General features: G+C 38.2%; 1 protein-coding gene across 1 annotated transcript in view; it reads left to right on the top strand.

Moving 5' to 3' along the window:
• Nucleotides 1-12,757, top strand: part of RXFP1 (relaxin family peptide receptor 1) — an 84,927-nt gene that overhangs the window by 36,031 nt on the left and 36,139 nt on the right. Inside the window, exons 3-4 of the mRNA XM_070415403.1 lie at nucleotides 5,370-5,468; nucleotides 9,809-9,914. Of these exons, the coding sequence (XP_070271504.1) occupies nucleotides 5,370-5,468; nucleotides 9,809-9,914 (205 nt within the window). The remainder of the gene's footprint in view (nucleotides 1-5,369; nucleotides 5,469-9,808; nucleotides 9,915-12,757) is intronic.

Here is a 12,757-nt window from a genome sequence, read left to right as displayed (position 1 = left end):
CCAAACATCCAGGGAACCGGGGAGTGGGCTCTGCACATCTGTGGGAGCATTTGGGAAGCTAACTCTGAGGACGAGCTGCAGAAGAGTCCCCTGGGGGCTGCTGAAAGGTGTGGAGCCCTGAGCCCCATAAATCTACATTTTAGCAAACACCACAGGTGAATACCACACCTGTTAACGTTATGAAATGATTCACTTCCCAATGCAAACAATTTTATCACCAATTCAGAACACCTAGACAGTTGCTTAATTAGTCTCGGCCAGTGGTTTGCAAACTTTAGCGGGCATCTGATCAGCCGAAGGGCTTGTTAAAATGCAGGTTGCTGAGCCTCATTTACAGAGTTTCTGATTCAATGCCTCTAAGAGTGGAGCCCAAGGATTTGCTTTGCATTTAAGTTCAAAAGAAATGGTGAAACTGCTGGTCCTGAGTCTACACTTTGAAAATTACTGAGCTAGACTTACTCTCTCCTGTGCATACGCAAAAGCAAACACTTTCAAAACTGCGTGGTATCTTATTAAAAGGGTTCAACAAAATTAAAGATATTTCTTTGCTGCCTTTCATCATACTGGCATGTATTATTAATTCCATGTGGGAAGAGAAAATGCAGTATTTCTCACACATATGTTACCACAGAACTCTCTTGTCAAGGAGAATCCTGGGAAACTACTTGAAAAAGCCTAATATAGCACCGTGACAAATTAGTGCATGCAAGAAACTTGGACTTTCCCCCTTTTTAAAAAAAAATAAGGGAACGTTTATTTAGAAAGTTAAAGAAGTAGTAGAAGGGCCCTTGGAGCTTAGGAAAAAGAGGGAGAGATGTATGTGTTTTTGTTAACAGGGAAGTTGAGGTAACCCTTTCCCCACTGAGTGCTGGAGGGTGTCGGGGGGGATCCTTACGATATCTCAAGAAAAAGAATTTTCTGAGACTCCCCTGATAAAAATCACAAGAGGATGAGTGATTTTATTTGCGTGGAATTACATCCCTGGATTTCCAAAGTCCCCTGTCCCTTAATCCAGTCCTGGAAGAAGTGTAGCTGGGGATATAGTACAGCTAAAAGCAAAGCCAGTGTCCAGCGTTTCTGTTTCATGTTGCAGCCGGTCAGTTCGGCATTAGGTGAGTTACAGTCCATGAGTCCCCTGTGTGGGGGCCATGTGGACCAATGCAAGAGAGCACAACACACCAAGAGCACAAGAGCCTGAGATCGAACTTCTTTTCAGGGGATTAAAATCTCAAATTTCAAGCCCTTGCAGTGGCCACACCTATTCTGGCCAATGACCTGTTCCCAGGTGTGACTGACAGACAAGTACCTTCCTGACATCACCCCAACTTTACCGGGCATGTGCCTCTCTTCCTCCCTGTCCAGTCCCTTTCCCCAGAGATCTGCAGGGAATAGACTGGTGGCTGCTTGGGGAGTGTAGAGCTTTCGCTTCCTGGTGAAGCTGCCCACATGACTCGCCTATGATATGTGGCCTTCCCTTTGCTCCTTTCCTGTTATTAATAACTAGGTTAAGTATAACAGTATCACTTTGAGGGACAAAAGAAGGAGGAGAGGTGCAGGCATACTCTGGAAAAGAGAGAGAGAAGATGCTGGACTGTCCCATTTCCATCCCCCAAAAAATGTATACACACTGTAACAGCCATCAGCTCAATTTTGAAAATGTAATGTATTTTAGAAAATACTGCCTTTTTAATTATTCAAAGTGTGTGTATACATTTTTGGGTAATACTCTATAAATAAGCATAGTGTGAAACAATTACAGTAAGTGTAACAAAAGAGCTATAAGCAAATTGCCCTTAAATTAGGGGCCACTTGCATTAATCTTATTTGGATTGTTTGGACCACCTGATTGTTGACAATCAGCAAGTCTGCTAGAGAAAAGAAATATGCTGCTTCTGGTTGACAGCTTTCCATTGACAAAGCTAGCTGTCCTCCACTGCAGCGTGAGAAGACTGACTGAGGTGAATCTCATAATATAGTTCTCCCAAAACTTGTTCTAAGACTCACCTAAGGTACTTATGGAAAATAGAAGTGTAGGCCCCCCGGCTTACCAAATAAATCAGAATCCACGGTAGAGGAGCCAGAAAACCTGTGTTTTTAGTAAGTACCCCAGATTCCAGAATTTTATTGTAGCATAAGAGAAACTGGTTTTTCTCTAAGTATCTGTGAGGACAGAGCTGCATCGTCCATTCTTCCATTCATTTACCCATTCATTCATTCATTCAATTAGCAAATATCTATTAAGACCAGATTTTTATTCATCTATGCCATTAATTTTTATTCCCAGCAACATTACATTCCTTTTTAGCTAAAAAATATATTTCTTAGTCAATGTATATATGTTTAACAATGCTATTCATATAGTACTACCAATACGTACTGGAAAGCAAAGCCCCTAGCAATATTCTCTTAGTACAGTGCTCTTTATATTAACCCACGATGTCTCAAAAAAAAAAAAATCAAAGGATCAAATTTCAGTGGGATCATTGCTAAAGTGTGAAAATCCATTCAGTTCATTGCCCCATACATTCTTAAAATATAAAGATACAGGATTTAAAATATAGAAACACATATACCAAAAACTGTTTTCTTAAAAATGCTAACTTTCCAACTTTGCGGTTTTGGCTACATTCCCTAAGTTCTATAGACCTGCCTTCTTGTGGGAGGAAGAAAATGCTTTGGGAAGGCAGAGAGGAAGCCAAAAGAGAATTACTAAAAAGCTTGTTTGTTTGAAGATGTTGTTGTTTAAAAAGAGATCTCCACACATACTACTGTGACTTGGGGAAATATAAGCAGGTTTGTCCTGTCTCCTTCTGCATTCTAAATCCCCCGCTTCCTTTCTGACATCACTTCTGTTCTCCTTTCCTTTTTTTTTTGAACTGTGTGTTGGGGGGTGGGGGGCGGAGGGAGGTGTAAAGGTAAAATAGGGTACAAAAGGAGAAGGAAGGAGGAGGATTAAGAAAGAGACAGAGACAGAGACAGAGAAGAAAAGCAACATAACTACATCATTTGGATTTGTTGGACTGAAATGTTTCAATTAAGGCCACTTAGAGTGAATCCCTTAAAATAGAAGAAGGGCAAGAGAGTTGATGGTGGGGGCAAAGGATTAGGAGAGAGCACAAAGCCCATGATTTTAATCACTGCACACTATGAATGGTAAAAATGCAGCAAATTTGAAATAGTTCATTTGTGGAAGTCCAGTTAAATATGGGGCCTGCTTTAAAAAAAAAAACACACACACACACACACACACACAGAAATATTAACATGTTCTGGCAGTCAGCCAACCTCCTCATCTCATGAATTTCATAGCAGCAGTCAAGCACCACCCACAGAAATAGCCCTGTGTTCTGGAGTGCCATTGCCTCACCTACTTTCCATTGCTGTCTTCTGAGGTCAGGAACATGAACATGAACATGTATGTGCACCTCCTCCTCCTCCTACAAAGCGCCACAGCACTGGCGGCCTGCAGGGTTAAGGCCTTCAGAAACCTGCAAGCCCACTTTTCACCCTTACTCTACAGACAAACACACAGAATTATTTATAAAAATAATCAATGCCTCAACATAGAAAGAGCCAAGCAATTTACCTTACTCACATATTTTATTTCTAATTTGTCCACGTATAAAAGTTTATAACACTACTATGAAAATTAATTTATTTTTAAGTTGATTTTTTCATAGTACCTTAGTGATTTGCAACATTTTCACCCATTCCATCAATAATGATAATGATGAGTTTAAATTCCAGTTAATAATGACTTGTTTGTTATATAAATGAATTTTTGTGTAATTCACATAATTTTGATGTAGGAGCCTCAATAATGGAAATGAAATAGGTAACTGAAAAACAAATAGTAACAATCAAATATTTAGCCCTGAACGTGGAACTTGGTTGGTTAGAGTGTCGTCCATATACACCAAAGTTTGCAGGTTCAATCCCCAGACAGGGCACATATAAGAATCAACCAATGAATACATTGAAAAGCATCTCTCTCTCTCTCTCTCTCTCTCTCTCTCCCCCCCCCCCCACCCTTTCCTCTCTCTCTAAAATCAATAAACCTGATGTCACACAAAAGTTGGACTTCTACTGTTAAAATAATTTCTTTGGCCTAGAAAATAAAATAAAATAACTGTTTTAATTCTTTAATTATTTTAAATAATTATGTTTCTTAGTGAATCCCTTAAACTTCTCAAAATCAGTTTTTTATCTGTAAATGGTGATGACAGCAATGACCAAATATAGTAATCATGAGGATAAAATAAAGTACCCAGTACAGTGTAGTAGGCACTTGCTAAATATTATTTCTCTCAATGTTAAGTGCTAATATTCAATTTCTCTGTTAAAATGGGAGAATTAAAATCTCTCACAGAATTTTTTCTCCTTTATATCTAAAGATATGAACCAAGTTTTTAAAATTAAAAACTTGCAAAACTCAACAAACTCAGCCAAATCAGGAAAAAGACACATTTTCATGCCATAAATTTCAAAACCTGACAGCCAATGTCACAAATAGATGATTCTGGATCCCAGTGGAGCAGAACGCTTCAGAAGGCTCTTGAGTCTATCCCCAGAATCCATATGGGAGAAGCAGAGAAATGCTGAAAAGTATCACCAACATTCCTACAATGAGACCACAAAACTAAACTAAACTGAGACGCATGGGGTCAGAATAAAATGCACTACTTTGTTCTCATTCGTGAGATTCCACTTGAGCTCCCCAAGTGTCTTCTACTAACCAAAATACGAGTGAGTGCACCCCAAACCCTGGCTATGAAGGAGCTGTGAAATGCTGTAAGCTTTTCAGCCTCTGCTCTATAGGAACATGTCAGGCAAGGAGGTGTTGAATGGAGGTTGAGTGAGTTCATCTGTACTATCCACTATTGCAGCTGATACAATGGCCACATCTCTCATAATCTATCCCTTTGGTGACTCACCATCCATATGCATTTGCCTCTCAATAACTCTTGTTGTTTCCTTTCTTTTTTAACTATCATGACCATCTATCCATGTTAAAACATCTCCAACATCAGTTTTCATATTGAAGAAGATAGAGGGAATCATAATTAACATGCCAAGAACAGTGTGTCATGTTTCAGTACATCTAAAGTACTGTATCTTAAAGTATGGTCCAAAGAATCACCTCCAGTATCTATTAAATATGGAGACTAGGAGACCCATCTCTGACATATAACATCAGGATCTATAGAAGTGGGGCCCAGAAATTCACATTTGTAACAAGTTCCCAGAAAATGTTTATCTCACTCAGTTTGAGAATCACTCATTAATTTTAAAGTGAGAACCTATTTCCCCCAACACACCAGAATATTTCTGTGTTCTTCAACTTTTCTGCTCTCTGATTTTTATTTTAGGAGACAACAATGGATGGTTTTTGCAAATGGAGAAAAATTTTATCAATTATAACAGAACGGCCTTCCCATATCTCTTTGAGTCAGAAACACCGAAATGTTGTAAGTAACCAGAGGAGTTGAGTCTCCTTTTCCATGAGTTCATGGGACACCATGTCTTTCAAAGTTGGATCCAACATTTTTTTTAAAAAGGCTAATTATAGTTTTCCTGTTGCAAACTCTATTAGATATGCAGTCTTAATTTGAAAAGTTTATATAAAAATGACTCAGGGATCTTAACTGTAAAAGTAATAAATCATACTAGGTATTGTTGTAAATAAAATGACTGTCAGTCAAGGTTGCCATTTTATATGTCCCCTTTTTACAGTCACTATAAACTCCGATATAAAGGAAACTGAAAATAGAAGAGCATAAAGCTATTTGGATTTTAAATCTTGTAAGTGAAAAATCTTCTGAGGTCTAAACTATGCTTTAGAGCTACAGAAAAAGGCCTTATTAATTATAACCTCCCATGTTTAATGATATATCAAAAACTTACAAAAACTCTAGAGGGGGTATGGGAGGGCATAACCTTGAGGATTAAGCCTTTAATATTTTAGATCAGGAAGATCTATAAATTCCTTTAAATAAATAAATTCCTTTAAATAAATTTAGTCTATTCTAATAAATTGTGCCAATGTAAATTTGCACCTTGGAATTGTAATTTTCATTCTAGCTTTTCAAAACCTCAGTTGAGCCCTAGCTGGTTTGGCTCAATGGATAGAGTCTAAGCCTGTGGACTGAAGGGTCCCAGGTTCAATTCCAGTTAAGGGCATATGCCCGGGTTGTGGGCTCAATCCCCAGTAAAGGGTGTGCAGGAGGCAGCTGATTCTCTCACATCATTGATGTTTCTATCTCTCTCTCCCTTTCCCTTCCTCTCTGAAATCAATAAAAACATTTAAACAAACAAACAAAACAAAACAAAAAACCACAATTAAAAAGCAGGGGTTGTGGGGAGGGGTACTTTACTATTTTTGTTTCCTTTATGTTCTACCACAAATTGTCAATTATAGCTTTTGTCTTAATTTTTAACATTTCTGTCTTTACTACTCAAATGAGATTAATAAAAACTACTAGCAATCCCGTTTAAGGGGGTGTACATTCTTCCCACAAGTCTCACAGGCTACTCAGCAGTCTGTCTCAGCCTCATGTTGTTTCCCAGAATATGAAGACCAAATTACTAGATCATTGAAAAGCTAAAAGCTTTGGGGAAAGAAAAAAGTTAACAGGTATAATTTAACTGCTAATATAATGAAAAAATAACAATGAATTAAGCCACATTTCTCAAAACATAGTTTTTCTTTTCTTTTTGTTTTATGTATACTTTTCATAAGATCCAGAGACAGAGAAGCATCGATCAGACCATCAAACCTCAGAGGGAAGATAGGGGAGGGTGGGGGTAAGGGGGAGAGATCAACCAAAGGACTTGTATGCATGCATATAAGCCTAACCAATGAACACTGACAACAGGGGGGTGAGGGCATGAGTGTGGGGGTGGGGGGGGGCAATAGGGGGATAAGGACACATATGTAATACCTTAATCAATAAAGAAATTTTAAAAATAAAAAAATGTTTCATTAAATATTTTTATATCTCACCTATTCCCAAAAGGCTTTAGGCAGTTCACAATAAAACTATGGCTACTAACAGACTTAAACCATTAACATAACATAAAAGACAAAAGTTCAAAGGTGAGTAGGAAAAGGAATGGAAAAGGAAAATAAGGAAATCTTCGCTGAGAAAAGTTCAGTAGCTGCATCCAAAGCTTAGTTCTGAATTTTGCAGTCATTAGGTCAAAGAGGGGGAAAATAGGCTACATGGCTTTCATAGTCTGGTTTCTAAAGTAAAAGCAAACAAATGGGAGGAAAACCGATCAAGTAAGCAAGAGAAATTAATTTTTGCCTGAACCTGAACTCTGAGAGAAATTTGTCACAAGTAATATTACACAACAGAAATGGAGCTATACAATAAATGATGTATCAAAAATACAGAGGTGATTTTTTATCGGTACTTAGTAAAGAACAAATATATGCTTTTAATTATTTTTAAAGACAATTCAAGGAGAGGTGGCAATAATTAAATATCTTTTTGAAACTTAAAAGCAAGCAATGTAAAATGAGATAGAAAGTGTAGTGTAAAATTTGGGCGTGATACTTGAATTAAGGTTCCTATTGTGCCACTTTATCTGAATGAGATTGTTATAAGGATTTATTGGAAATTAAACTGAGGAGGGCTTATCATTTTTGGCTGAATGACAGAATGTGAGGAGCTCACGTTTATAAAGTGTACCTCTCAAGAAGAGTGTCACAAAAAACATATGTCTACTGTTAACTAGTGTATTAATAAAGTTTACATTTGAGGGATTTAGAAAGTACAGAGATTTGGAAAGAATTCTTTATTCAGCCATTATTTCATTAACTAGCTGGTGCATTGCTCATCCTTTTCTATTTTAACATAGTGGAAATTTCCTGTTCAAACCATTTTTATCATATTTTCAATTAGCATTTTAGCATAATCTAAAAGCATACCCATTTGATAACCACTGGAGTTAAGCTAATCTCACTGCCCTTCTTACTCTCACTCCCAGGACCTTCATCTTCCTGCCAAACAAACCCTCACCGTTCCTTCCCCACAACATAAACACACTCACGCTGGAAGGGCTTTTACGTGAAGAGACGGAATCAGTTTTCAGAGACTCATAACCAAAGCGGTCACTTACCACTATAAAGCTGTTGAAAAGTTCTTGGCAGAGTCTCTGTTTACAAAAAACACAGATCCTAAGCTATGATCTTGATCTCTCGTGATCTTGTAAAGGTGTCTGCAGAGTTATTTGGGAGGAGAGGAAGTACAGCTGTCACCAGCCAGTATCTGAGCAAAGGAGAACCCTTCCTATTTCCAAGGCTGCAGCCAATTGTGCTGGTGAGCAGTCACCCACCCGCTTTGTCACGGGAATCTCTACTCTGCCATTAAGACACAGTTCTAGTCCAGTGATGGCGAACCTATGACACGTGTGTCAGAGGTGACATGCGAACTCATTTTTTTTGGTTGATTTTTCTTTGTTAAATGGCATTTAAATATATAAAATAAATATCAAAAATATAAGTCTTTGTTTTACTATGGTTGCAAATATCAAAACATTTCTATATGTGACACGGCACCAGAGTTAAGTTAGGGTTTTTCAAAATGCTGACACGCTGAGCTCAAAAGGTTCGCCATCACTGTTCTAGTCTCTGAAAGGTCTACTGTGAAAGTCACAACTGAAGCCTGCAAGCAGGAAATTCTCATAGAAAGTTTGTTTGTCCTGATCTTTTAAAATGTTGTTCGCTGTTATCACTTTTAAAATAGGTAATTGTATAGAAAACACTGTACTTCTGAAATCTTGGAGAAAGCTGGTTGACTTAGCTACACATGTTCCTCTCTTAATATGGCAACAGTTAGGAGACGCTGATCCACTGGGACATCTGGACACAGTCTGTTCTACTTTACCTGTTCTCTGTCGACATTGAAGCCTGTAACCCTAACCTCTGCTATGCAGTTCAGGGCTTCAAAGTAAATGTAGAAGGGGAGCATTCCTCATTGCTCTCAGTAATCATCTACTCCTCATAGAGGCAGGGATCAGACTGTAGTTATTATACCTAGTAATAATCCCATTTTACTCTTCAGCTATATGAGCACACTACGGCAAGTCTCATGTAGACTTAAGAAATATTGGGTCACATCTTTAAAACTATCATTCTAGCCCCACATGATAACCAAAGGAATATATCCCATTCTCCCTCTTTCCAACACCCATTAGTAAGACTAGAATAGCTTTGTATAAAAATATATTCACTCCCATAAATAACATTTTAGATATTCTTACATCCCTACAAAAGCCAAAAGATCATTTTAAAATCCTTTGAAAAATTCCTGAATTTTTTAGGGAAAAAAAATCTACCAACACTATAGCTCAGCATTTAGTTCTCCACCTGCATGATAGTTAAAAATGATTTAGTCCTCCATTAAAGATTTGATTATATTGTCAGTAAACACTTTATTCTTAAGTAGCAGCTTTAATGTGGACATTAAAGGCCATCACACACTATCATAACACCCTCAGACTAGCTTTTCTCTGGAGGTAAGAGAAGATTATTTCATTCATTTGCAAAAATTAAAAAAAATTAGAGGAGAATTGCAGTCTGCTATTTAAATCTGTATATTTTTATATCTTAATGTTCTAGCACCATGTAATGTCAAGTTAAAAGCAAACTTTGGAACCTTAATTTAAGCACTGACCAAATTGCTTAGGTAAGACATGATAGACTTTGTACTCAATAATTTTCATAGCTTTTTCTTACTTTCCATTACCCTCCTGTTCCTGGTCCCTCACTGTCCTCATGTCTTACTTCCTCCTCTTTATTCAGCGGTCGGTTCTGTGCCCGTGAAATGTCTTTGCCGAGATTTACAGCTTGACTGTGATGAGTCCAAATTACGAGCTGTTCCATCGGTTTCTTCAAATGTGACCTCCATGTAAGTAGAAAAGAATGGCTTTCCCTGAGCCGGAATATAGCCCTTGGAAAACTGTGTCATAATTAAGGCCTTGTCATTCTTGATATAGTGCATTTTTACTCAAAGACCATGTCTTTGCTCCATGCTCAATTCTGGTTGCTGATATTTATTTTGCATTTATTAAATGCTACCCTCATTGTAAATTTTTCCATGTATTAACCTAGTTAGTCCCTCATAACAATATAGTGTCACCATATTTCATCTAAACAAAGGATGCCATCAATTGTATGTGCTGGTAAAGAAAAAAAGCTGCCAATTAAACTCTTCTATAGAGCTTTCTTATTTTATCAAGTGTTTACTTGACACATATTAAAAGAGCTCTTTTAAAGATTATTGAACATAAATTTTAATACACTCTGATATACAAATTTTTAAAAGTTAAATAAATGGGATTAAATATTCCCAAAGCTTCACATTTAAAATTGAACTCTTCTGAATCACATTTGATTTGGAGATGTTGATATTGGGTTTGTTTCTAAAGTAGCTCAAACTTATATATGTAAAACAGAAATCTTGATAATAAGTGGTTTGTTGATCCAGTACAAATTTGAATTCAGCAAACTTCAGCACCACAAATACACACATTTGTCTGAGACTTTCAAAAGAAATCAGTAAAAAATAGATATTTTAATCCAATATTTTTGCTGAGGTTTTTTGTTTTCATCCAGATGTTTTAGTGACTTATGGCTCTGTGTATATGAGGGCAAAATAGAAGTTATTCTTAAATTTATAAATGTTGGCAAGGTCCGCCTTGTTTTAACCCAAACCACATAACCCAGCAAATCATATGCTTGGTATATATAAGAGGTGGGGAATAGCTATGAGGATAGTGGTACCATCAAATTAATAGAATCTCGGAGTTTACCCAAGTGATGTCATCTGGGGACTTTACCCAAATTGAAATAAGCTGAGAGCATCCAGCAGGGTAAGCTCCAGAGACTTTTCCAAAGGAGGCAACATTCCCACCTAAACTAAGGAAAGCATTCTTTCCTATCCCCAATTCACCAATGCTCTTTTTTATAGTAATTAGTCTTACTAGAAAAATAATAATAATCTCTTCCCCCCAAAATCTGAGATCCTATGGAGAGTTTCCATGATTTAAATTCTGACTGGAACTGCTGGATTTTTATAATGTATGATGATTTCATTCTATATGCAAAGAAAAAAGTATCACCCCAATGCTTATATCAAATTACTTAGAAAATGCAAACCAAAGGACACCTTGATGCTACCAATCTTATTTTTCCACAAATAAAATTTCATTTCATTCTTAAGCAATTCAGTTAATCTTTGTAAACGAGAAACAGAAGAAGAGCACTGGAGAAAATAGAGGAGGATAAGGCAATGACTAACTAGAAAGTACATGTCCCACCTAAAGGTATACTGATTTAATTTTTTTTTTTAAAAAAAAGCTCTTCTGACTCAGTACATACATACATACATACATCATACATACATATGTACATATATATTCATTCGTATGTACACACATACATATATACGTAGAGATGTGTGCAGACATATGAGCCACCAGTTGTCAACCCTCGGTATAAGAAAAAAACAGGGACCATAAATGATTGGCTACAGAAAGATGAGGATGGGAGAAACCAAGATGGCGGCATAGGTAAACACGGGAGTTTGCTGCCTCGAACAACCACTTCAAAAATACAACTAAAAGACGGAACGGACATCATCCAGAACCACAGGAAAGCTGGCTGAGTGGATGTTCTACAACTAGGAGGAAAGAGAAAAGCATACCGAGGCTCAGAGGAGGCGCAGTGCTGAAGTAAAATACTAAGGTTCGGAGTGCATGTGGAGCGGGCTGGAGGCTGAGGGCGCGGTTGTTTTCAATCGGGAGGGAGTCTCAGGCTCTGAGCTCCAGTTCCAGGCGAGTCTCTAAGGACCCAGACTCATACAGGAGAAGCGGGACTATCTGGCATCGCTCAGAACCCTAGGGCAGCTTTCTCTCCGTGGGGCTTGCAGCGACTACTGGGACACTGAGAAGCAGAGCCTCTGAGGGCAAGACTGAGAGCAGCCATAATTGCTAACCCCGCCCTGTTGATCCCGTGGGACCCGCCCCGCCCAAGCCCTGCAGGGAGGCTTTTGCTGGATAGCCTCAGGCAAAGGCTGGATTAGCACCTCCCTAGAGATCCAGGAGCCAGGAAGCCCAGAGGTCAGAGTGGGACCATCCAGCTTTAAGCTCCGTGGAACCATAAAAGACACACTCAGGAGGCAGACTCAGTGAGCACCAAAGCCCCATTGAAGCAAGTCTAGCCCCAGAGGGGTGTCTCCAGCACAGAAGTTCTCCCACCGCAGACACAGCTGATTCTCACAGCCAATTGACCTGGAGGTCAATTCCTCACAGTGATAACTACAACAATCAAGGCTTAACCACAACAAGACTGTGCACAAAGCCCACAAGGGGGTGCACCAAGAGTGTCTACCTTAGGTAATTGGGACACTTAGCACAGAAAGGCACTCTATCGACACAGTGAAGCATAAAAAAATGCCGAGACAAAGAAACAGGACACAAACGACAGAATTGGAGGAAAGCAAACTGTTGGATATAGAGTTCAAAACCACACTTTTAAGGTCTTTAAAGAACTGTTTAGAAGCCCTCGAAAAGACTGGTAAGACCGCCGATAAATGTAATGAGATCCTCAAGAAATCTAATGAGACCCTCGATGTTGTGATAAAGGACCAACTAGAAATTAAGCATACACTGACTGAAATAAAGAATATTATACAGACTCCCAACAGCAGACCAGAGGGTCGCAAGGATCAAGTCAAAGATTTGAAATACA

Source organism: Myotis yumanensis, unplaced genomic scaffold (assembly GCF_028538775.1).
Source record: "Myotis yumanensis isolate MYYU_CA2020_CCGP unplaced genomic scaffold, mMyoYum1.0.hap1 SCAF_5, whole genome shotgun sequence".
NCBI classification, from domain to species: Eukaryota; Metazoa; Chordata; class Mammalia; order Chiroptera; family Vespertilionidae; genus Myotis; species Myotis yumanensis.
This window is presented reverse-complemented; position numbering and strand designations above follow the sequence as displayed.